This window comes from Diospyros lotus, chromosome 1 (genome assembly GCF_014633365.1).
Source record: "Diospyros lotus cultivar Yz01 chromosome 1, ASM1463336v1, whole genome shotgun sequence".
Taxonomy (NCBI): domain Eukaryota; kingdom Viridiplantae; phylum Streptophyta; class Magnoliopsida; order Ericales; family Ebenaceae; genus Diospyros; species Diospyros lotus.
In genome coordinates, this window is record NC_068338.1 from 52,403,785 (window position 1) to 52,430,742 (window position 26,958).

The following is a 26,958-nucleotide window of genomic DNA, read 5'->3' on the forward strand; positions in this document are numbered from 1 at the left end:
TTCATATAAATTGATTAAAAACAAACTTATCCATAAATATACTCATAAAGATTTAGAGATTGATTTTCATATAGTCATTATCAAAACCATTTTATAACCAAAAGTAAAATATCAGACTGAGATAGAAGTGAGGTAATCTAATATATTTGCTAGTTAGAGACAGAAGAAATTTCGTTTCTAATCGACGTCCTGCGTCTGATGTCAAAAATGCGTTTTCGATAGTTTACTTTATTACAAAATGCCCCTCGAAACGTTTTTAAAATTACATAAACGGATTAAGAAATTTTTTTGGCCGTTTTCAACATTTTTTGTAATGGGAAATGTCTTAGAAAGGCAGAAACAGCATCTCCAAGTTGTTCCCATGCATAAGAGGTATCTCTTAAGCTCAAACTCCTCACGGACTTAGCATTTTTTTTTTTTTTTTGTAAATAAAAAACATTAAACAAGAAAAAGTACACTTCACTAGGATAGGAAACACAACTGCGGCCTCAAACATGCGAGGCATAAAGTAAAAAACATCGAAAGAACATATAATAATGGGAGAATAGCAGCAAACAAGCCAAATACACAGAAGGCCTGAGAGAACAGAGGCGCAGACATAGCACTGTTGAGAGGGCGTGCCAAGCTTCTTTAGGTTTTTCTACCAAAGGCACTGCCCCTGAGTTTCACATTCTCAAAGAGAACTATGTTCTTCTGCATTCCCATGGAAAAAAAAATTGACGGCTTTCCTCAATGCGTAGAGAAAAGATATTATTATTAATCCTACTCGATTATAAAATGCCGTGACATGTTATTTAACTCATATGGTTCAAGCAGCTGTCTATCCTAAGTAGTAGCTTGCAACACAAACATATGGAAATTGACCCCACTGAGAGAGAGAGATGAAGAAGGGGAAAGAAGTCAGTGATCTTGATAGGCTCCCCATGCTTGCTGCTGCAATGGTATTGTCAAGGTGAGGGCAGAATCAGAACTCAACCAACCAAGTTTCTCCAGGAGTTTTTTGATTTGATCACCAACTGAATAGGATACACCTGGCCTGGCCATAAACCCCGCTACCACGTAGTATATTACTGTTTTTATGAAAGACCTGGGTGGCCTCTGAGTGTAAGCCTTCCCGGCAGCAAGTAGTATGATGCAAAGAAGAGAGGAAGCCGCAACAGCGAAGAGTTTGAAATCCCTGTTGTCGCTCTCACGAAACGAGAATCCATAGATGACAGGAGGCAGCGAGCCAAATATGAGATGCGATAAGATGGCAAATGTTGCGTGAAGCAAAAATTTGCCTCTCTGCCCCAGTAATTCTTGATAACGATCTAGTTGCTTGCTAGTTTGATCAGATGCATCCTCTGCTGTTTCAGTGGAGATGCTCCTAGAATGGTCATTTTTCAGCTCCCACAACTGTATACAGGTCATAGGTCATGTCAATTTAGATGAGAAAAGGCAGAAAGAACACATTCTATAGAATTTGTCATGGTAGAAGTTACTCTAGCGTTGTAAGGACAAGAAGGGTTTCAACCATGTTTGTTAACCTTTTAAACATGTATACTTTTATTCATTAAATTTAACCTGCAAGTATATAATATAAGATCAATTTAACCTGATTCACTGCCACTGGTTGAATAGGCCAGTTCACCAATTAAACCGGCCAGTTTGTGTTCGGCCACCCAAACCGGTTCGGCAATCTTGTTCTGGTTTCCAAAACATTGGTAACACTGATTTATGGTCTACTGGTGTTTTTATCTATTTAGATTATTTCTAGTAACTGTTCTATTTGTAGATTTCTAATAATTATTGTGGAGGCATTTGGAGTTCACACAAGAAGTACATGACCTCAAAGACAAAAGACGTGATTTAGAGTCAAATCAAAATCAATCTACACCCAACTGTTAGAAAACCATTATTTAGATTATGTATCATCTTGACCAAAGCATTCTTTATGAAATTTTAACTTTCTTTATTTGAGAAAGACATTGTTTGCTTGGTAACCTTTGGAATGAATGCTACATTGATTGCAACATTAATTTTCATGATCAATAACATCTCTTTAATTTTCTTCGAACCTTTTATTGAGTCATGGATAACTAAGAGGAGTTGAAAGGAAAGACTCACATTTTGACCAATCATGAAAAGTCCTCCAATCAGATTAGCTAATCCCAGAGCCAATATGTTCACTGCAATACCAATAGACAAGATAATTCCCATGGTGAAAATAAGTTTCAAAGACCCAAGGATGAAAATAGTTTCCTTCAGCTATTTGTGCATGTATTATGTGGTTATATTATGAAAGCCTGAATTTAATGTACAGGTGCAGAACAAATAGTTCATAACCCAATACACCTCTTTGACCTAGTCTCATAGAAAATAATCCAAGGGTTGAATTTTTGAACTTCAATCTCTTCCCTTGTGTCAAAAAGTCAACGGAAATTGATAACTGGACATATTTTCTGTAGTGGTAAAAGCTTGGAAGTAAGCATAATAATTAGGTTTGAGCCTAAAGGAATCCACTCTTTTGATAGACAAGGGCCAAACTCTCAACACCTTATTAGATTAAGTAAAGCTGAAAGAAAAATGTAGCACACTTACACGTGGTGGCATCAGCACCAGCTGCAGATAACACCACGCCTAGGCTTGTAATTGATTCGACCAAACCACCATATACGATGCTTCTTATTATATCCATTCCATTAAATCCTCCATGTGGAAAAGGCTTTGTTTTTTGAGGGGCAGGAGGAATAATCGTTCCTACTACTCCCTTTTCAACATCACGCTTTCTTTCTTTTTGCTCAACAGGCCTTTCTTTGATGTCAATGATTGCAACAGAACCTGCAAATGTTTTAAGGCAACAATGTGGCATGTGATGCGTATAGCACGAGAATACCATGCATGAGATAAATGGATATGAGCATAAATCATTATAATAAGGAGCTTGAAGCCATTATGTGGTTAACTATGCCAACGCAAGCACGATAATACTATGCATGAGATAAATGGATATGAGCATAAATCATTATAATAAGGAGCTTGAAGCCATTATGTGGTTAACTATGCCAACGCAAGAAGACAGATAAGAAAAACTAGTTCACCACCATCACAAACCATGCTTGTTAACCTTTTAAACCACCATATACGATGCTTTTTATTATATCCATTCCATGAAATCGTCTAGCTTCAATACTCTCTCTATGTGGAAAAGGTTTTGTTTTTGCAGAAGGAATAATATCTTGTACTCCCTGAGCAGCTGCTGGCTCAACAGGTCTTTCTTGGACATCAATGATTGCATCAGTACCTGCAAATGTTTTAAGGCAACAATGTGGCATGTGATGCATATAGCATGAGATAAATGGATATGAGCATAAATTGTTAAAATAAGGAGCTTGAAGCCATTATGTGGTTAACTATGCCAACGCAAGAAGACAGATAAGAAAAACTAGTTCACCATCACAAAATCATTTAATTTCTGGAAGGATACAGAATGCCCTTCAATTAAGTAGATACATTTCTCAGATGGAATTTTGCAGACTACCAAGGGCTTTCACAAAAAATAAGAAAAGAAAAGGGACTTCTTCAGCAGTAATATTTTATTAGTTCACTTTCTCCAAATAGGAAAAATTAGACTATCATATTATTAATCGGTCTGTTTTTCTGGTCTCACTAGTTAGTTTGTCACATCCTCAATGGATATAGGGAAATAGGGTTTAAGCCTCACAATCTCATTTTACGGTTACCTATGAAATCATTACAAGTTTACTGAATACCTAGCTATAGCTCAAGGTATATGTGAGATAATTTGGCTTGGGAAAATAATGGAAGATCTGCAGATACCTATAACTATCCCTACATGGCTATATAGTGACAGCAAATCAGCCAAAAGTATCATGAATGAAACATGTAAGAATTGATCGACATTTCGTTAAACAAGAAATTGAAGATGAGAAGTCAACCTTACATATATTCTTACTGGTTTACAAGAAACTGACATTCTTACCAAGGCCATGACTAAACAAGGGTTTGAATTAATTAGAGATAACCTAGGAATGAGAGACATCTATTACCAGCTTGAGGAGGAGTGTTAAAGAAGGATTTCAGCTGAATAATGATAAGAGCATATTGGAATTTGAGATATGATGATAAGGAGAAGAGTTTGAAATTAAAGACCTATCATATCTGTTGTTGTATTGTACTTTTAAATTTGTTTTTTGAATTCCTATATTCTAGGAGCAAACTAAGTTCTGCTCATGTGTATATATCTAGCAGGAGATCAAATACAAGTGTGATCGAATTCATTTCTGTTCACCTCCCGTCTCACTTAGATTCTTTCCACTTGAATATCATAATTGTTCACTTTTCCAGCAAGTTGTGTTGCTGGATTATCACTTCCATTATCCCGTTGAATTTCATCAGGAGAGTTTGACATATACAACTCATAAACACTACCCAAATCAGCAGGATCCAGAACAGCCCCCTTTGTTCAAGATGTCATGAAAAGCATCTAGCAGTCAGCATAAAGATTCACATCCATCATATTCAGTGATGGGAAAATACATAATTATTGTTCAACTATTGTCATTAAATACTCCCAATCATCTTTGTGAAAAGGTACTATATAGAAAGATAAATGTGAAGGATTTTATGCCTCAGGAACAAAGATGAAGTATAACCTTCTTATTAGTTTCATCAGCATTCAGAAAACATTGATAAAATCTATGCATGCCAGTATTGTTTGAAGATAAGCTATTTCTGTTATTGTATGAAATAACAGCATGGGAAATAGAAAATTTTGTGCACGTAGCATATTAGGACATGGAATTTAAAAGAAGGATTAATCAATTAATTTGCTAGTTGCTATAGCATCTGCATTAGGAGTGCATAAATTTGGTCAGATCAGTGGAGTTTGTAATAAGATATCATTTATGAAAATTCACATTATCTTTCACTTCATTAAGGGGTTTATTCCTCCACAAGCAAAACTAAATATCTTACCTATAGGATGTCATTGTTTCTTTTTTGTTTTTAGTTACACCATCTAATTTTTATCATTCACAAGTACCAACTGGGTATTGTCCCTGTACTTGTGCCTCTTTCTGTTACATGATCTAGTCTCTCTTCTGTTTTGTCATCCCCACCTGTCTGAGGTTCACCCTGACCATCAAATGATTGATGAGATGATTTAATTTCTTTTTTGATGCTTCAACACTACTGTTTTCCACATCTGCCATGTGACCACTTCCTGCATCAGCAAATCAAACAAGAAGAACTAGAAACATCGGCAGAATGGATAGTTCTCATTACTAGAATATCTAGCACACATATTGACATCTTAGTTTGCCAATTGCCACAATAGCTAAGTCCCGTTTATTTTTTATTAAGGGTATTTCTTTCCCCACTAATGCACCTACCTAAAGTAATATTATTTTCACACTAATTCTTGACTATTTGATGTCAAACCGATATGTTCCAAATTTTTTTGCTTCCAACTGATTTTAGATCTCTCCTTGAGGAAGAATTAGTATGACCAAAACATATAATGTCATCTGGAAGACAGCAGGGTGTATCTGAAGAGTAAAATGATTATTTGTCAACAAAATCAACTAAACAATCAAAAAGATTGCAGATGGGTAGTGCCTTGAGCAACAAGCACCGTTTCTGCAGGTGATGAGAAAAGAAAGGAAAACCATTTTTTCTTCACCTCAGATATTGGCCAAGGACTTTGTAGGTTTTCCTTCTCACTTTTATCCCAAAGTTTCTTGAACAGTTTAAACGCATTACTTGTGAAATTCAACTAAAATGTCAATTTTCTGTCCGAAGCAACAACCTCAATGTTATAACCCGGCCAGAAAAATACGTGCAAAACATCACATTACTGATTTTAAAATTCAAGGGTTATTGGCACCAATAGCAGCTTTTGGTCTTCCTTTGTGTCAACATGAAGTAAACACTAAAGTACTTGAATAGTTTAAGTGGTGTCAATCCTCATTTGGGGACTCAGATCATTCACAGACAAGGTAAAATCAAATAGTCTACACATGCTATGACTGAGAATGCAGTATAAGAAATTCCCAGTATCTCATAGAGAAAGAACATAAACAAGCAAATGGTATTTTAATGTCAGGAATATAATTACCACTACAAAATTTAAAAGTTAAACTGAAGTGTAAATAGTGCAGGCCGATTGTATCTAATGACTGAGGGCAAGTTAGCATGGCACAATAAACTTTGTAGTATAATTAGCAATCATTGTCATCATCTGAAGTAAGGAACTATACCTGGAGGTTTACTTTTTATCGCCACATTGAGTTTCTCATCCATATGGGATTTCTCAACAGTTAAAGAATCCGTGCTTGAATGAACCAGAATCTTCAGTCCATCTTGGTTATGTTCAAAAGTAGCATTTTTGCCAGGTTTCAGAATATGCTCCAAAGCTTTCTGTTGAAGAAGGATTCCGGCTGAATAATGAAAAGAGCAGATTGGAATTTGAGATAAGATGATAAGGAGAAGAGTTTGAAATTAAAGATAGCTGGGAGATAAGGAAAGGATAAGAAGTTACAGATAAAGCTGTTCAAAAAGATAGGAGAAAACTACCTTTCAAGTTTAAATCCTATCATATCTGTTGTTGTGCTGTACTTTTAAATTTGTTTTTTGAATTCCTATATTCTAAGAGCAAACTAAGGTCTGCTCATGTATATATATCTAGTAGCAGATCAAATACAAGTGTGATCGAATTCATTTCTGTTCACCTCCCGTCTCACTTAGATTCTTTCTACTTGAATATCTTAATTGTTCACTTTCCCAGCAAGTTGTGTTGCTGGATCATCACTGCCATTATCCTGTTGAATTTCAACAGAAGAGTTTGACATATCCAACACATAAACACTACCCAAATCAGCAGGATCCAGAATAGCCCCCTCTGTTCAAGATGTCATGAAAAGCATCTAGCAGTCAGCATAAAGCTTCACATCCATCATATTCAGTGATGGAAAAATACATAATTGTTGCTCAACCATTGTCATTAAATACACCCAATCATCTTTGTGAAAAGGTACTATATAGAAACATAAAGGTGAAGGATTTATGCCTCAGGAACAAAGATGAAGTATAACCTTCTTATCAGTTTCATCAACATCCAGTAGACATTGATAAAATCTATACATACCAGTGTTGTTTGAAGATGAGCTATTTCTGTTATTTTATGAAATAACAGAATGGGAAATAGATAATTTTGTGCACGTAGCATATTAGGATATGGAATTTAAAATAAGGATTAATCAACATTTTGCCCATTCTCAGAAAGATCTGCTAGAATATCCACTTTCTCACTGATAACTGACTCTCCAAGTACTGAAGCCGGTTTTGACAACAAAAGGATGGAGTCTGTACCATCTGCACACATTCCGTTTGGTAACAATAAAACTTAAATGAGGACTGCTTTAAAATCAAGGAGGACAAAGTAAGTTTATTTCCATCAGAATTACTGGCTATATAGCAAGGAAAAAGTAACAACTTAAAACCATAAGCACCCCACTTTTAGAAGTTTAAGGATTTATTCCCCCCCCCCCCCCCCCCCCCCCCCCCCAAATAATCTAGGCGGTCACAAAAAGGAAAATATTCTGCCTGTGAATATTTTAAAGTCAGGAAAATAGTGCAGGCCAATTGTATCTAATGACTGAGGGAAAGTTAGCATGCCACAATAAACTTTGTAGTATAATTAGTGATCATTGTCATCATCTGAAGTAAGGAACTATACCTGCAGGTTTACTTTTTATTGTCACGTTTTCTTTCTCATCCATATGGGATATCTCGACAGTTAACGAATCTGTGCTTGAATGAACTAGAATCTTCAGTCCATCTTGGATATGTTCAAAAGTAGCATTTTCAGTAGGTTTCAGAATATGCTCCATAGCTTTCCCAACAAGTTGTGTTGCTGAATTATCACTTCCATTATCCCGTTGAATTTCATCAGGACAGTTTGACATATCCAACTCATAAACAGGACCCAAATCAGCAGGATCCAGAACAACCCCCTCTGTTCAAGATGTCATGAAAAGCATCTAGCAGTCAGCATAAAACTTCACATCCATCATATTCAGTGATGGGAAAATACATAATTATTGTTCAACCATTGTCATTAAATACCCCCAATCATCCTTGTGAAAAGGTACTATATAGAAAGATAAACATGAAGGATTTTATGCCTCGAGAATAAAGATGAAGTATAGCCTTCTTATCAGTATCATCAACAATCAGAAAACATTGATAAAATCTATACATGCCAGTGCTGTTTGAAGATGAGTTGTTTCTGTTATTGTATGAAATAACTGCATGGGAAATAAAAAAATTTGTGCATGTAGCATATTAGGACATGGAATTTAAAATAAGGATTAATCAATTAATTTGCTAGTTGCTATAGCATCTGCATTAGGAGTGCATAAATTTGGTCAGATCAGTGGAGTTTGTAAAAAGATATTGTTTATAAAAATTCACATTATCTTTCACTTCATTAGGGGGTTTATTCCTCCACAAGCAAAACTAAATATCTTACCTATAGGTCATTTTTTCTTTTTTTGCTTTTAGTTACACCATCTAATTTTTGCTTCCAAGTGATTTTAGATCTCTCCTTCAGGAAGAATTAGTATGACAAAAATATATAATGTCATCTGGAACACAACAGGTGTATCTGAAGAGTAAAATGATTATTTGTCAACAAAATCAACTAAACAATCAAAAAGATTGCAGATGGATAGTACCTTGAGCAACAAGCGTTGTTTCTGCATGTGATGAGAAAAGAGAGGAAAACCAATTTTTCTTCACCTCAGATATTGGCCAAGGACTTTGTATGTTTTCCTTCTCACTTTTATCCCCAAGTTTCTTGAACAGTTTAAACCCACTACCTGTGAAATTCAGTTAAAATGTCAGTTTTATGTCCGAAGCAACAACCTCACTGTTATGACCCAACCAGAAAAATACGTGCAAAACATCACAACACTGATTTTAAAATTCAAGGGTTATTGGCACCAATAGCAGCTTTTGGTCTTCCTTTGTGTCAACATGAAGTAAACTGTATTATGACCTTGATAATTTTGTGCAGGGGCAAGACTGGTATCTAACTGAGATGCACCTAGTGGTTGTGCTCTGTCAATCCAAATGCTGCGTTTTCTTTTGCGAAGAATAACCCTTCTGGTAATGCAAGAATTACAATTAGGACAGTATAAATCATGTGTGTTCTGCTTCTTCAATATTCTCTCAACATCAAATTCAGTCAATTCACGATCAATTTCCACGGTGTGCTCATCATCAAATATTACTGTTACATCACTACAAGATTTATGTGTTTTATGTTTTTCACTTGATTTTTCAGAAGGCAGAAAGCCTAAATGAGAAAAGCTTCCATCATTTGAGATTTCCTTTGTTTGATCGTTAATTACATGGCTCTGACTCTTTTGATCATCAAAATTCTCCGTTGCAATAACTAATCCATCATCTCTGGAACTTCTCTCAGAAGCAGAAAATAGGCCATTGTTTTCTGTCACTGAAAATCCATAAACAGATTCAGTACCTGCATAGATGTGGCATACAAACATTAATTCCCGAACTCTTACTTTTGATTTGGATGAGTGGTAAAGGAGAAAATGTAAGCATGCAAAAACCAATTGAAAAGTATTTAAATCACCTACAAAGTTTTCTTGCTTAACATGCAAATGCAGAGTCAAGAACAGATCTGTGTCAACTACCAATTAGTTACAAAAAATAAAATGAAAATTCAACTAAATTCAAAACAAATAATGCTTTGTCCAACTATTTGGAGTCAGCTAAATGGATCATCTTTTCCCGGTGTGCTCTATCAAAGAAAAACTAACAAAATGGAAAAAAAAAAAAAAAAAATCTAATACTGTACCCATGACTTTTGGCATGGGCCATGCGCATTGACTATTAGGCTATAACTGCTTGAAGTAACCTACTACTCAAAAAAAAAAAAGAAGAAAAAAAAGGAGCTCTCTCCTTCTCTCTACCATGCCAGACAACATTAGGATCAATCTTATCCAAAATTTAAACAGAAAAAGATATTTATTGACAGGTATTGCAATCTGACTATTTGAAACTGATGCTTCATTTCTAGAAATCATCATATCCACCTTCAAATTTGCAAAAGAAACATTGTCCCTGTTGGTTTATGAATTTGGTATTCAACAGCATATGTAAGCGCCAAAACTTAGGATGCAGAGTATGATCAGTCCAAGGACTTCCACTTTGGTACATCCAACAGCAGTTTCGGCATTTCCATATCCCTTCATTCACAGACAAAAAAAGGGCAAGGAAAAAATTTGCAGGTTCACCAAAATTGCCCACGCTTAAGGATGAATTGAATAATGCACTAAATTAATCTCATATGCTAAGCTGCAAGGTTTAGCAATATCGAGTGTAAAGTGTGTTGGAATTAATGGATCTTAAATATGTGAATTGAAAAAGTTTTCAAAACTGGACGTGTTGTTCATACGGGACGGTGTGAGTGGACATATCTGTTTGGATGTGAAAGGTGCAAGGGAATAGATATGTACCTTCGCCAAAGGGTACAATCTAGACCGTCAAGTCGCACCCAAATATGAAAGGATGTGTCATGCAGGCAGTTTACCAAGAGAAATTTTAATTTTTTGCTTCTAAATGTAAGTTCCCTCCAGCTGTAGCCTTAGGCGCTAGTAGGAGCAGTAGGTTGGTTAGAATCAAGCTGTTACACGGTTAAGGAAAAGGGCCCATCTGTCAGGGAATGATTCCCCAAACGTCCTTATATAGGACCCTTTCGTGTAGTGTAAAGGCATGCAAAAACAATCAAGAATATTCTCTTTCAGCTCTCTCTCTCTCTTCCTCTGTCTCTCTCGTCTATCTCTCTCTCTAATTCCTTGCTATCTCCTTCGCAATTCTCTCGGAATTGTGGTAAACACAACTATCGTCCAACAGGGTTGTGACACATTGGTATCAGAGCACTGTTTTGGTCAGTGGGTGAGAAGGATTATCAATGGCTAAGGGGACGCGTATGAAGAACTTTGAAACACAATTGCAGCAAACTGGGGTGGTCGTGGTCGAATGTCAAAGTAAGATGGAGCAATTGGAGCTGGGTACGACTCGGAATTAGGAGGCGATCCTTGCTCTGGATCGCTGGGTGGAGAGTGCCATGGATGGAATGGAAAGGAGGTTGGACGAGTCCATTACACGGGTACGGGAGGAACTAGCTGCACAAATGCAGCAATACATGGCCATGTTAGGCCGACAACAACCGATAAGGCTAGCACCTGACTTCCCTCCGAGAGAAGGGATAGACCCTATTCCCCAAAGGGATAGAGCTGGTCGAGAGCTGGAAATACATGAGGAGGAGCTTAACCAGGGTGGCAGAGAAGAAGGAATACTAGGAAGAGGGCCAGTAGACTTGATGAACCATCATCCACAAGGGTTCCCTCTCCCTAAGATGGACATTCCGATGTTCGAAGGGATTAACCCACGATGGTGGATAAGGAAATGCGAAAGGCTGTTCGAATGGCATAACATTCTAGAGCCGCAGAAGGTGCCGCTGGCAGCAGTCTACTTCAATGAGGAGGTCAATGCTTGGTATCAAGGAGTCATACAGCTAAGGAGAAACTTGAGATGGGGGGAGTTCACAAAGGCTCTATGTGGAAGGTTTGGAGAAAAAAGTATGGCTGACATTGTGGAAGAGTTCAACAAGCTTAAATAGTCAGGAAGTGTAGAGATGTACCAAAAACGCTTCGAGGAGCTGAGATCTTACATGATCTAATACAACCCCTACTTCACCGAAGCCTATTTTGTATCAAGTTACTTGAGTGGCCTCAATGACGAATTGAGGCCAATGGTTAAGGTGCTTAGACCCCAAACTGTAGCTCAAGCATCGGAAGATGCTCAGTTACAGGAGCTAGCAGTAGAGGCCTTGTTAAAGAGGCAAAGGCAGCAGACAAGGGGAATGGTGGCAGGGACCCAAAATGGGGTAGGGAGGTATTTTAATCGAGAAGCAGGCAAGGGTACCAGCGGGGTAAGAGGAGTTGTGGGTCAAAGCACAGCACCCTCAGGAGATCCATTGAGGGAGCAAAGAAAATTGGCAGGGCTATGCTTCCGGTGTGGAGACAAGTACCACCCGGGGTAGCCTTGCAAGAGGCAGATTCTGCTGTTAGAAGGGAATGAAGGAAGTGACCAGGAGGTGGAGGAAGAGATAGATGGGGATGATGGGGGCATGGAAGACAATGGAGAAATATCCATTCATGCCCTGAAGGGGGTGGCCAATAACAAAATTATTAAGGTAGGAGGATAGGCCAAGGGGAGTACTCTGATGATTCTAATCGATAGTGGGAGTACTCACAGTTTTATTGATGAGCACACGACAAGGAGGCTAAATTGTCAGCTAATGGCCAAAAGGTGTTAAGTACTTCGGCCTGCAATGGGTTTTTGTGGGAAATGCAAGGAGAGAAATTTGTAACCGATTTAAGGTTACTGTAGTTGGGAGGGTGCGATATGGTCTTGGGGGTGGATTGGATGAAAGGAGTAAGCCCTATTAGTTTTGATTTTAACCGCATGGAAGTATCCTTCGAGAAGGAGGGCAAAAGAATGACCATCAGGAGTAGAAAAGAAGCTGGGGTGTGCAAGCTGTTGTCTGGGAAAGTTCTGAGGAGAGTCATGAAGGGGAAGTGGGTTCAATGGCCACAACTCTTTTCAATAGTGACCATAGAAGACGCACCCGAGGAACAAGGAGAAATGGGGCAGTATTACCTAACAGTCAGCAACTGAGAGGAGCCCCCTGATCAGGTAACACATTTGGCTTTACTTGATGAATTATTGGTGAAATATGAGGACCTCTTTGCAGAACCAAGATCCCTACCTCCTAACCGATTGTTTAACCATTCTATTACCCTCAAGCCAAATGCAAAACCAGTTAATATTCGACCCTACCGATACCCACCTATCCAAAAGAATGAGATTGAGAGGATGGTTAGGGATATGCTCCAACAATCCATTATCAAACCAAGCCAAAGCTCCTTTGCTTCGCCTGTTTTGTTAGTGAAAAAGAAGGATGGAACATGGTGGTTTTGTGTAGACTACCGCCACTTGAATTCCATCACAATCAAGGATAAATTCCCCATACCCTTGGTGGAAGATCTTTTAGACGAACTCCACAATGCCAAGTTCTTTTCCAAGCTTGATTTACGCTCGGGTTATCATCAAATTAGGATGAAACCCGAGGATACTCCTAAAACTGCATTCAAAACCCACCATGGCCACTTTGAATTTCTGGTAATGCCATTTGGGCTTACCAATGCCCCAGCCACCTTTCAATCACTCATGAACTGCATCTTTGAGCCCCACTTGCGGAAATTCATCTTAGTTTTCTTTGATGACATCCTTATCTATAGCTCCACCTTCGAACAACACTTATTACACTTGCAAACCACCCTAGACATACTCCGATCCCACCAATTATTCATCAAGAAATCCAAATGTGAGTTTGGTCAAGGGCAGGTGGAGTATTTGGGGCACATAATCTCTAAGGGAAAGGTGAGCACTGATCCTAGGAAGATCGAAGCTATGGTGTCCTGGCCGAGGCCACAACTGTGAGGGCCCTAAGGGGATTTCTTGGGTTAACAAGCTATTATCGACGGTTTGTTAAGAACTATGGGGTCATCAGCCGACCACTGACTGAGTTGCTAAAAAATGGAGAGTTTCATTGGGGCCTTAAGGCAGAAAAGGCATTCAACGAGGTGAAGGAGGCCATGAGCAGGGTGCCTGAGCTGAAGCTGCCAGATTTTGAGAAGCCTTTTACCCTGGAAACCGATGCATGTGGCACTAGCATTGGGGCAGTGCTGGCACAGCAAGGAAGGCTAATTGCCTTCCTAAGCCAAGTGTTAGGCCCTAGACATTCGGGGTTAAGCATCTATGAGGAGGAATTTTTGGCAGTCATAATGGCCGTAGATCGATGGAGGCATTACTTGGAAGGGGGGCGATTCATCATCAAAACAGATCACGAAAGCCTGAAATACCTTTTGCAGCAAAGACTTCAAACGCAGCTGCAGCGCAAGGGAATGGCTAAGCTCATGGGATTAGATTACACGATACAGTACATAAAAGGTAAAGAAAACATAGCTGCGGATGCCCTCTCCCGGTGCCATGAAGAGGGAAGCATTGCAGCAGTCACAGTAGTGACTCCACAGCGGTACGAGGAAGTGATCAACAGCTATGGGAACGACCAAAGAATCACGGCCTTACTGGAGAAACTGACTGTGAGGCAAGAAGAGGTGGAGGGGTATACTCTAAAAGAAGGAATGCTGAGGTATCAGGGACGAATATTGATCGGGGACCGGGCTGAGCTAAAAAGAAAGATCATGCAGGCCTTGCATGAGTCACCTTTAGGAGGCCATTTTGGCGAACATAATACATATGTAAGGGTTAAGGGGATATTCTACTGGCCAAGAATGAAGGCGGAGGTAAAGGAGTTTGTGAAGGGTTGTGATGTTTGCAAAAGGTGCAAAATGGAGCGGCTACCCTACCCCGGACTGCTGCAACCCCTCCCCATTCCGGATCAAGCCTGGTCAAGTGTGTCAATGGATTTCGTGGACGGCTTACCCAGATCAAAGGGGAAGGACAGTGTTCTAGTGGTGGTGGATAGGTTCACTAAATTTGCCCACTTCATCAGGTTATCCCATCCTTATACGGCTCAGGAGGTGGCGAGAGTTTTCCTGGATCGTGTAATCCAGCTGCACGAGGTTCCTTAGAATATAGTCTCCGATAGGGATAGCATTTTCACCAGCCTATTTTGGCAGGAGTTGATGAAATCTCTGGGAACGAACCTAAGGTTGTCCACGGCATACCACCTCCACACGGACGGCCAAACCAAGAGGGTGAATCAATGCCTCGAGACCTATCTAAGGTGCATATGCCTATTACGACCCAAGGAATGGCATAAGTGGTTGTCCTTGGCACAGTGGTGGTATAATACCACCTGACATTCAGCTATTAGAATAACCCCTTTCGAAGCTCTATTCGGATACAAACCACCCGTGCTACCAGCAATAGGAGAAGGATCGGACGCAGCCACAGTAGAAGAGTACTTATAGAAAAAGAGAGAAGTGACTCGGCAAATGAAACAAGAGCTAGCCTCCACCCAGCACCGCATGAAGCAGTATGCGGACAAGAAGAGGACGAAAAGGGAGTTTGAGGTCAGGGAGGAAGTGTATCTAAGATTGAAACAGCCACACCTGAGATCACTGACACAAGGGAAAGCTACTAAGCTCAACCCCAGGTACTTCGAGCCTTTCTCTATAACTAACAAGGTGGGAAAGGTGGCATATCGATTGCAATTACCGTCCAACACCCACATCCACCCTGTATTTCATGTTTTGCTACTGAAGAAGTCAATTGGGGGGCAGCCAGCAAGTGCCACGCTGCCACCTTTGCTTAAGGAAAGTGAACAAGCTGTAGAACCAGAAGCCATACTCGGGAGACGAGTGATCCAGCAAGGAGGGGTGCCCTTAATCTAAGTCTTGGTCAAATGGCAAGGGAGTACTAAGGAAGGAAACACATGGGAATATCTCCCTAAACTGCTTCAGAAATTTCCTTGTGCGGTGAGCCTAATCAATCTTCCTTGAGGACAAGGAAGCATTCAAGAGGGGAGTAGTGTCACGCAAACAGTTTACCAAGAGAAATTTTAATTTTTTGCTTCTAAATGTAAGTTCCCTCCAGCTATAGCCTTAGGCGCTAGTGGGAGCAGTAGGTTGGTTAGAATCAAGCTATTACACGGTTAAGGAAGAGGGCCCATCAATCAGGGAATGATTCCCCAAATGTCCTTATATAGGACCCTTCCGTGCAGTGTAAAGGCATGCAAAAACAATCAAGAATATTCTCTTCTAGCTCTCTCTCTCTCTTCTCTATCTCTCTCTCTAATTCCTTGCTATCTCCTTCGCAATTCTCTCGGAATTGTGGTAAACACAACTACCGTCCAGCGAGGTTGTGACAGGATGCAATCTAAAGATCCAGATTAAATTGGATCAAACAACACGACCTTTCACAATTGGACACTTAGAAATGGGTCAAACAACATGACCTTTCACGATTGGACACTTGAAAACTATAAATAGGACCCCCTATATTTCATTTTTTCATCCAAAATCAATTCAAGTTTATTGATTTCATACATTCCTTCTCCAACATACTTTCATAATTACTTCAAGTGCAAGAGATTCTAATTTCTTTCCTCCGGTCAAGAAGAGTACAATCAAGTTTGGTTTTGCTCATCAAGGTTAGTATTGTGCTATATTAATTCTTGAAAGAAGTGTTGCATCTTGAGAAACAGACATCTATTGATCTTTTAGCACCATTGAGGGGGCAAAATCTATCTTAAAAAGATTTGCTTTGGTATACCTCACTTCAATCTAGTTCTATGTTCTTTTACCAAATCTTCTTTCATTATACAATTGTGTTTCTGTTTTATTGTTAATGTGCATATTATGCTAGTCAAATTCAGATTTTTTACAACAAAGTGGAGTTATGAAAAAGATTGATCTAAAAAAAAAATACGTGTTTGCTACGGGTTATTGACATTTTCAATACTCTCAATTGAAAAGACCGAAGAAAAGAAAAAGGAAACAATCAGAGCAGCTTACTGATCATCAAAATATCTCATACTAATAATTTTACTTTAAGAACAGAACTAAATAACTTAATCAAAGTGCTTTCACAGGAAGATGTATGATACGAAGATTGGTTCATGTTCAGTAAATAAGTAAAAACCAGTTTATTACATGAAAGAATCAGGAAGAATGAGATTTGGTAAGTTTCAGCAGAAAGCAAAACCTATGGCATGGATCTCATCTTGAGGGGACAACCTAGTCAAGAAAGAATGGGTGAACCGAGTGACGACTAGAGTGGCAATGCAGCATTGCAGCTGTCAGCGTAGGTTGGGAGCTAAGCCGATTAAAGGGAGATAGAATCCTTTCTGAAGTAACTGCAAGTGTTTGCGCACAAAGTGGAAACGCATGCCTAACATATTAAGCATCTTCAGGAGAAAGGTCATAAGAAAGGTAATAGTAAACTGCAGGAGATGATCCTATACATTTTGGAAAGCCCTAAATTTAACTGTACTGAATCTACTAAAGATATCAGTTTTCTAACCTGCCTGGACGTCTCAATTCTTGCTCGTTCTGGAATTATTGTTGCAATTTGCTAAACTGGAAGAAAAGCACATTGAGTGGGTACAAGTTGCACGCGGGTTACTCTCTTGAGACACGGCAATTGCTCCCGCAATTTTTTTTCCTTCACCCAAATCCTTACATGGATGCTTATATCTAAGTCAATCCAAGTAAAAACAGCGATCACTCTTTCCCTTCACCACTAACGCTCCAGCAACACATGTTCCAGAAGAAAATGAAACTTATCTCAAACATGTTCCAGCAAACATGGTCTCGCCCCAGGCAAATCTCAGTAGTCAAGACGGAGTTGCTCTCTAGAGATTGAGATTTTCCGCTCAATATGTTTCTTTTTCTTGTTTATGTTTCTGCAATTTTTTCTTCTTGTTTTTTTTTGCCTTCTTGGGAGTTAAATACATCAAGCATACATAAAAATTAACAGATACTGTTCAGAGAAGGGAGAAATTTTGGGATGAGAAAGGAGAACCAGGCAACGGTCCCCTTCCTTTTCCCGTTCTCAGTGTTTGGGAGGTGAGAAAATGAAAGAAAATTGAGGCAGTGGGGTACTAGGGGTTTTGAGGGTACTACTGTAATTCGAATCATAAACCGTACCCTAAACCGTTGGTGAAAGGAAAAGGAAAATCCGTAAAATAAGCTTCTGATTCTGAAGGCCCACCTTCAAATAAGAAGTCGAAAGATAGGTCCACTGTATCGAAGAAAGATAAGACTAGAAAATCCAGGTCAAAAGTTGCAGGGGAAGCAAGCCCACAAGGAGAAAGAAGCATTCGATGAAAGGGAAATTTTATTGGCAGCCTGTTAAATTGTTCTTCACAGTCTGCATCAGGTAAAATGCTTTTATAATTTTATAATTCTCATTTTAGTCTCCATAACCCATAACAAAGAGCCCATAACAGAGAGAAGAGAGAGAGTGGGTTAGCTGCCATGGCTGACCCACACATAGACATATATATATATATACAAACTCACACACACATGAAAACCATGACAAAGAGAGAAAGAAAGAAAAAGAGAGAGAGAGAGTGTGGGTCAGCCATGGCTGACCCTCACACACATACACACATATATATATACACAAACACACCTATATTTATATATACACACACACACCTATATATATACACACACACACACATATATATATACACACACACGCATGGTCGTGGCCATGGAACCTAGCCATGGCAGCAGTCGGGGAACCCAGCGTTCCCCGACTCAAGGCGATCGCAGCTGACGAAGGCAGCGATGCTGCCGTCGTCGCCTGGGTGGGGCGGAGGTTTCAGAAACCCCCGCACCTCGCGGTGTGGGAGTTTCAGCAACCCCACATTGTGAGATACGGGAGTTTCTCAAATCTCTGCACCTCGCGGTACGAAAGATCCTCAAACCTCTACACCGTGAGATGCGGGTGCGGGGGTTTCTGAAACCTCCCTGCACATGGCCGCGGCCATGCAATGTGTGTGTGTGTGTGTGAGAGAGAGAAAGTGTGTGTGTGTGTGTTTATATATATATATGTAGGGGGGATCGGTCATGGTCGACCCTCTCTCTCTCTTTCTTTCTCTCTCTGCCATGGCTTCCATTTGTGTGTATATATATATATATATGTATGTGTGTGGGTCGGCCATGGCAGCCGACCCACGCTCTCTCTCTCTTCTCTCTGCTATAGGCTTTCTGTTATGGGCTGTGGAGGCTAAAATGGGAATTTTAAAATTAGGGAAGCATTTTGCATGGTGCAAGCTGTGAAGAGCAATTTCACAGGCTGCCAATAGAATTTCCCTTGATGAAAACATATAAATAATAAATCTACCTTGGGTCTTTGTCATAATAAACGTTCTTCCTAGATATTGCTTTCGAATCTTCTTCCAACCCATTATCGTCTTTGTCGCCATCTTGAAGCGCCTCTTGCCCATGTTTTTGAAATCCATTGTGGTTGTGGGGCTCTTCTAAGAGGGGAAACAATACATTAACGCCACCGATACTGTTGAAAACGATAACACTGAGTTGCCGAGACCGCCTTTCTTGCAAGGACACTACAATTTCTGTTGGCATGAGTTGAAGGGTTATCACATGTGGGGAATCATGCACTCTAATCTCTCAATCATAGGGTCATCATGGATCCATAATTACAGCCGTAATACATGTAGTTTTTGTACAGACTAGCTCTGCACATATATATATATATATCTACTCTAACTCTATAATAAAGAGAGGATAATGAAATGTATGATTTGATCTCTTACCAACATGGTATCAGAGCAAACTTCGATCCTTTGTCTTTCATTCAACCAACCTTAGTGAAATAGAGCCCCATTCTTTTCCTATGGCCGACAACAATTCTTCTCCTATGACCGATAATGACTCTCACTCAGGTGAATCCCTAACCACTACCTCTATTCTATACGAACTGACTGCAAAGATGCCAGAAGCTTTGAGCAAAGCTCTGACACCCATTTCAACCACCAATTCAAGAACTACACCGATTGGCATCAAACTGGACAGTACGAACTACGCCCTCTGGTCACAAGTCATTGAGATATACATCTCGGGCAAGGATAAACTCAGCTATATCAACGAAGATCTCCAGCAACCACCAACAACCGACCCGTCCTTCCGTAAGTGGCGAACCGAAAATGCAAATGTGAAGGGATGGTTGATTAATTCAATGAATCCATCCCTTATCGGTAACTTTATCCATTTTTTAACGGCAAAGCAAGTCTGGGATGCAATTGCAACTACTTACTTCGATGAAGGTGATGCAGCCTAGGTTTATGAACTCCGGCGACGAGTGGCGAGACTTAGGCAGGGCAACAACTCTCTAGAGAAGTACTACAATGACCTCTAAGGTCTATGGTGGGAGATTGATTTCTGCCGCCCCAATCCCATGAAATGTTCGGAGGACATCCAACACTTTAACAATATGCTGCAAGAGGACCGGGTATATACCTTTCTTGATGGTTTGGATGATAAACTTGATAATATTAGAAGTGATGTGTTGCAGCTTAAGCCATTTCCCATGGTGGAACAAGCATATTCCCATGTTCGTAGAGAAGCTGTGCGTCTGGCAAAGATGACAGCCCATGATGTTGAAGACACGACTGGAGCAGTGTTGGCCTCACAAAGTCTCAAACAGGAACCCTTCACTCCAACCAACTCTCTGTCATTAAATGGAAGGTTCAATTCAACTTCTAAGTCAAATGGCCTATCAGATGGGACAAAATGCTCTCATTGTGGAAATTCAAAACATACCAGGGACAGATGCTTCAAACTGCATGGGTACCTGGATTGGTGGCATGAGTTACAAAAAAAAAGTGATAGGATGGGAGCGACAAAGATGGTGGAATAAGTAAACAGCACTGGCAAGGTTGTAATAGCCTATGTTGTGCCCTAATTGTCCCTTATCCATGCTACAACGGTGGATTTGGATGCAGGTATGGCACTTTTTTGGGGACCAATTCCACTGAATCTTATAACGATTGGATTCTTGATTCAGGGGCAACTGATCACATGACATATGATGCTAGTGATTTTTCAGAACGATCCTCTCCTCGACATACTAGCATTGCTAATGCTAATGAAGACATATCTCTGGTAAAAAGGGCTGGTACAGTGAGAATATCACCAGCCCTCTCCCTAACCAATACCCTTCTAGTGCCATCATTGCCACATAAATTATTATTAGTGAGCCAAGTCACGAAGGAGTTAAATTGTGTTGTTCTAATTTATCCTACATTTTGTCTTATTTAGAATATTCTTACCAATGAGATAATTGGGCGTGAGGGGGGGGGGGCGGGGGGAAGGCTCTACTATATGGAAGATTTTGGCATAGGTCGAGCTAACCATGCAAACAACACCAGTGATCGAAATAAGGCACACATTTGGTTGTGGCATTGTCGATTAGGACATCATTCATTTGGTTATCTAAAACATGTTTTTCTTACTTTATTTTTGGGATTGTCGGATTTGGATTTTAAATGCGAGACATGTGTCTTATCTAAAAGTCATCGTGTTACTTATTCCTTGAGTTTGAATAAGATTCAGATATCATTTCAGCTGATTCATTCTAATGTGTGGGGTCCATCTCCTAAATCTACTATGTCTGGTGTTTGATGCTTTGTGATTTTTGTGGATGATTGCACTCGGATGACATGGCTATATCTGATGAAAAATAAAGATGAAGTTTTTCCTATTTTTCGCTCATTTCATGAGATGGTTAAAACCCAGTTCTCTGCTACGATTCACATACTTTGCTCTGATAATGGCGGAGAGTATGTGAATTGAGAATTCTGCAAATATTTCACCCACCATGGTTTGCTTCATGAAACCTCCTGCCCTCAGACACCGCAACAGAATGGCATTGCCGAGAGGAAAAATCAGCATATTTTGGAGACTGCTCGCGCTCTTCTCTTTGGTGCTGGTGTCCCTACTCAGTTTTGGGTCAATGCTGTCTCTACAGTGATTCACCTTATTAAACGGATGCCATCTAAGGCTCTTAAGCTTCAAACTCCTCTCCAGACTTTATCCACTGCCATTACTCTACCTACGGCCTTAATGCTTACGCCTCGAGTCTTTGGTTGCGTTGCTTTTGTTCACCTACACAAGAATCAACGCACCAAACTTGATCCTTGTGCCATTCGATGCTTGTTTCTAGGATATGGTCCACACCAAAAAGGATATCGGTGCTATGATCCGACTACCCGTTGTACCTATGTGACGATGGATGTCACTTTCTTGGAATCAGAGTATTTTTTTCCTTTTGTCAACCCTACTTCTACTCTTCATGAGGAGTCTAGGAATGAAGAGTTAAACTAGCTAAGATTTGATTGGCTGGGATTTGATTAGACAGCAAGCCCTATACCTGAGGAGACTAGTGAAGAAACTAGTGAGAAGCATGAAGAGAAGTACCATACCACTGAAGCAGAAGTAGTACCCCTTCCTCGTCCCATAGTATTCACAGACCCAACTCCTGAAAATACTCCTGAGGTAAGCTCCTCGAACTCTCCAAGTACACCTCTAGTTGCTAACGATACTCTTGTGAATACTCCTGAGGTATGCTTCTCGAACTCTCCAAGTATACCTCTAGTTGCTAATGATACTCATGTGGGCTATGAGTTGCCATATAGGCACAACCAAGGTAAGCCTCCGAACAAATACTCTCTTGACTTTGAAGGCCAGGGGTTGAAATACCCAATTGCCAACTATGTATCTATGAAGAGGCTTCCTGAACCTCTCAAGGCTTTCACAGACGAACTCTCTTCATGTTAAATTCCTACAAATTTTGAAGAAGCAATGAAAGATCCTAAATGGGTCCAGGCTATGAAGAAAGAGATGGAAGGGCTATTGAAAAATAAGACATGGGTCCTCGTTACTCTACCTGAAAGACAGAAGGTAGTAGGGTGCAAGTGGGTGTTTTTAATTAAATATAAGGCAAATGGAACAGTTGAGCGTTACAAGGTGAGACTTGTAGCAAAGGGATTCACGCAGACATACGGAGTTGACTATCAGGAGACCTTTTCACCTGTAGCCAAACTAAACACGGTGAGAGTACTACTATCGCTTGCAGCAAACCTTAATTGGTTGTTACATCAGTTCGATATGAAGAACACTTTCCTGCATGGTGATCTTGAAGAAGAAATTTATATGAATATTCCCCCAAGATATGTAGCCAACACAGAAAGCAATGTTGTTTGCAAGTTACAAAGAACTTTATACGGCCTAAAACAATCGCCTCGAGTTTGGTTTGGGAGACTCAGTACGACAATGAGAAAGTATGGGTTCCAACAAAGTAACTCTGATCACACCTTATTCTTGAAACATAGACAGGGCAAAGTGATTGCTTTAATAGTCTATGCTTTAATAGTCTATGTAGATGATATGATCATCACAGGAGACGATTTAGAGGAAATAGTGAAACTTCAAGAGCAGTTGGCGTTCAAATTTGAAATGAAGAATCTAGGAGGACTCAAATACTTTCTGGGAATTGAAGTCCCTAGATCAAAGCAAGGTATATTTCTATCTCAAAGAAAATATATTCTAGACCTTCTAACAGAGGTTGGATTACTAGATTGTAAGCCTGCAAATACTCCAATAATCCCAAATCACAAACTTGGAGAATATCCCAACCAAGTATCGATGGACAAAGGAAGATACCAAAGACGGGGTAGGCAAGCTGATTTTTCTCTCTCACACGCGACCTGACATTGCATATGCAGTAAGTGCGGTAAGCCAATTTATGCACTGTCCAAAGTGAGGATCATATGAGCGTTGTCATATAGATTTTAAGATACTTGAAGTCCTCCACAAGAAAGGGGCTCATGGTCTCAAAGAACAACCACTTAAGAGTAGAAGGGTATACAGACACAGATTGGGCAAGGAGCACCATGGATAGGAAATCCATCTCGGGCTACTTCACCTTAATTGGAGGGAACTTGGTTACTTGGAGAAGCAAGAAATAAAAAATAGTCGCACTATCTAATACTGAAGCTAAGTTTTGTGGTATGACTAAGGGGCTATGTGAATTATTGTGGCTTAGAAGACTGTTAACAGAAATTGGCTTTGCTCCCAACTCCGAGATGAATTTGTTTTGTGACAATAAGGCAGCAATTGACATCTCCCATAATCCCGTCCAGCATGATCGGGCGAAGCATGTGGAAGTAGATCGACACTTCATCAAACAACATCTCGATGCAAAGATCATTCGGTTCCCTTTTGTGAAGTCTAAAGACCAACTAGCAGATATTCTTACAAAGGCAGTATGTAGTAAAATATTCTACAACTCACTAGACAAGTTGGGACTCATCAATATATACGTACCAACTTGAGGGAGAGTGTTGGCATGAGTTGTTCTTGAGTTATTGAAGGGATATCACAGACTGGAATCATGCACCGTAATCCCTCAATCATAGGGTCATCATGGATCCACAATTACAGTAGTAATACTTGTAGTTTCTATATAGACTAACTCTCCACATATATATATATATATATCTACTCTAACTCTGTAATAAAGAGAGGAGAATGAAATATATGATTTGATCTCTTACCAACAGTCTCGTCCTTCCCCATTTTCTCCCACAATTGCCGCCATTGTTGCTGTTGCAGCTCAGTTTTTTCCATTTCCTGTACGTCCTTTTCTTGTCTTTGCTCTGCTATTTCCATTTCTGAAGCACTGTTCTGAGTAGAATGGCTAGTGAGTAGAGATCTTTTTTTCTTGTGAGTATCTCCTCCCTCCTCCACCTCAACTTCTCTGATTTTTTCTCTCCTTCAATGGATAGAGAATTTATTGCTGGATAGTGCCTCCGAATCTGGCCAAAATCGTGGCCGTTTACTTGAACCATGTTCACTGGAAGCCTGAGAACATGACAACATCATTAAATAAATAGATTTTAGTTTTTCCAAATCTTTGTGAAGAACAGAACCTTACACAATTAGAACAAAAAAATTTCCCTTTCAGACTGCAGCTGGTGCCATGTGGGGATGGGATGGGCTAGCTTCCATCGTCAACCTTTTGAAAAATGGGCTTTTTGTTAAATTGCAGAACTCAAACATGATAACGTGAGAGTAGATGGAGTGAATTCAATACCTGTTCCAACCAAGCACGAATTATTTAAGAGGCAGTATAACTATTGCTTTTGCAGACACCAATGAATTGTCGTTTACCCTCATCTAAGGAATTTTCTTCTATTCTCTTGTTAATAATGCCTCGTTTTTAATTCCACTGGAAGCCTAGTACCTCTACCATTGCAAGATGAGTGGATTAATATTTTAGTAGGCCATGTGATCGTGCGCTACCAGCAGATGAACATTTAAGTCTAACAAAAACTTTAAGTTGCTGTCTGGCATCCAGATTAATTTTTTAATCTGTCCCTACCACTTTCATGTCTTGATGTTTTTGCTGAAGCTTAACTTATCAATATGAATAAATTAGAAGGAAAAAAGAAACCTGGACATTTGCTGAAGTCCGGACATTTGATGTTTATGAATTTGAGCAGATAGACTTCTCCTCAAATGCCTCTTGGTCATCATTATGTCTTATTAATTCGACCAAGAAAAGTAAAGGCTTTTTCTTCCCAAACTCCATGGATTCCTCTGGTCCTTTTCCTTTCTCTGTTTGCACAAATTCACAAGCCAAACAAGGAGGAGTTACTTTAACTGTAAGAATCATACACATATATATAAGTTAAAAGGGAGTAAGTTCGTTTGGACATGAAGAATAGACAGAGGAAGAAAAGCTACTTCTTTTACTTATAAAGGGTTCTATAGCAAAAGGGTAAAAAAATTACTACTATGATAATATTTTTTTCTTAGATCCAAGTGAAGAGAAGAAAATATATTAGTAAATATTTTATTAATGTTACTATTTTACCCCTATGATAATTAATATTTTTATAAATAATAATAGAATAAAATTAACGAATATAATTATCACTACTTTTATACTGTCCAAGTTCTATTCTTCTCTATCAAATAATAATAATAATAATAATGTAATAGTAATAGTAATAATAATCTAGATTGTATAAAAATGGAAGAGGAAGAGAAAAATAAAAACAAAAACAATATGAAATATTAACGAAAAAATGACATATTTCAAAAAAATAGAAAATTCAGGAAAACACATAAATCAAAAAAATCTTTTTGTAAATATATTTTTTAGTATAGAAAATTATAATTGGTTAGCATTTTCGTAGACAAAAACACATTTGTAAATAGGTTTTTGATATTTTTTAATATTCCAAAATGTTATCAAAATTACAAAAATTATCTAAAAATATTTTTTTGATATTTTTTGGCATTTTAGTATAAAAAATATTTTAAAAACATCAAAATGACACCTCTAAAATATTTTCGTACATCATAATAATAGGAAGTAACAACCTGAATAAATTTTTTCCATATTTCATTATTTTAATGTTTGCTTTTGTCATGCATCTTTCAGTCAGCTACCTCATCACTATTTCAAACGATGCATAGTTAGCCTTTTCTTTTCTTCCACCACTGCCAGCCTAGATTGTTCACCAAACTCAACTTTTGATCAATAATTAGAACTTGACTAAGCACACTTGTAAGCATGATCCTTGGGATGAACTGGTCTAAATTAATATATATTCTACACGATGGATTGAAAGTAATAATTTTTTCACATAAAATCTCTCAGATAATCAATACATGCTGTGAATAGAATTCAAATAGATTTTTTTACAACTCACAGAGTCTCGGAACTAATCCTCTATTGAAATCTTCGTGCCTCAGCTATGCTGCTGCCATTTCCTTCTCCACATTTGTCTCTCATGGAGGCAGCAAAGCAAGATATGTTTTTCTGTTTTCTCGTCAATTGTCACTGTTGATTTCAAATGATATTCACCGATTATCTTCTTTGACACTGATCGTCGCTGTTGATCATCGTATGCTGCCTATCGTCTTCTCCAACACCGAACATTTTCCCCTAATCTAGCATTTTTGCCAATCTTCGCCGTTAACTAACTAGATTTCACATTTTGATTTCCAAAATCAAGTCGGTTCCTCCCATGTTTTAATGATGGACTGGCATAATTTAAACAAGATCTTATCTTAGTGTTATTGAATTTAAAGAAGAATAACAGTTAAATAAAAATTTAGCTTATACAAAATTGCCTGACTCATATAAGACGTGGCCCTTTTCCCCTTTTCATGTCTGCATCGAACAAATTCAACGCAAATAAAAAAACAATTCTCTTAGCTTATATTAGGGTTTATGTTTTCTTTTTTATATATATCTTGGAAGTCGATAGGCTATGATGCACGA

The 26,958-nt window shown here is 39.0% G+C and overlaps 1 protein-coding gene across 2 annotated transcripts; it reads right to left on the reverse strand.

Annotated features, from left to right (window-relative positions):
• Nucleotides 1–389: 389 nt before the first annotated feature.
• LOC127786920 (membrane protein of ER body 2-like) lies at nt 390–25,135 on the reverse strand. 2 transcript variants are annotated; one of them, XM_052314698.1, is made up of 10 exons: nt 25,117–25,135; nt 24,598–24,678; nt 24,218–24,524; nt 9,062–9,547; nt 8,739–8,882; nt 7,739–8,017; nt 6,261–6,440; nt 2,581–2,820; nt 2,107–2,168; nt 390–1,395 (listed from the first exon to the last, which is right to left on the reverse strand). In XM_052314698.1, the coding sequence occupies exons 3-10, from the start codon at nt 24,330–24,332 to the stop codon at nt 901–903; spliced, it is 2,001 nt and encodes a 666-aa protein (XP_052170658.1). In that variant the 5' UTR covers nt 24,333–24,524; nt 24,598–24,678; nt 25,117–25,135; the 3' UTR covers nt 390–900. The 2 variants fall into 2 exon arrangements, with proteins under 2 accessions (XP_052170658.1, XP_052170649.1); XM_052314689.1 differs by lacking the exon at nt 25,117–25,135 and adding an exon at nt 3,107–3,283 and having other exon boundaries at nt 409–1,395.
• Between the last annotated feature and the right edge of the window lie 1,823 nt (nt 25,136–26,958).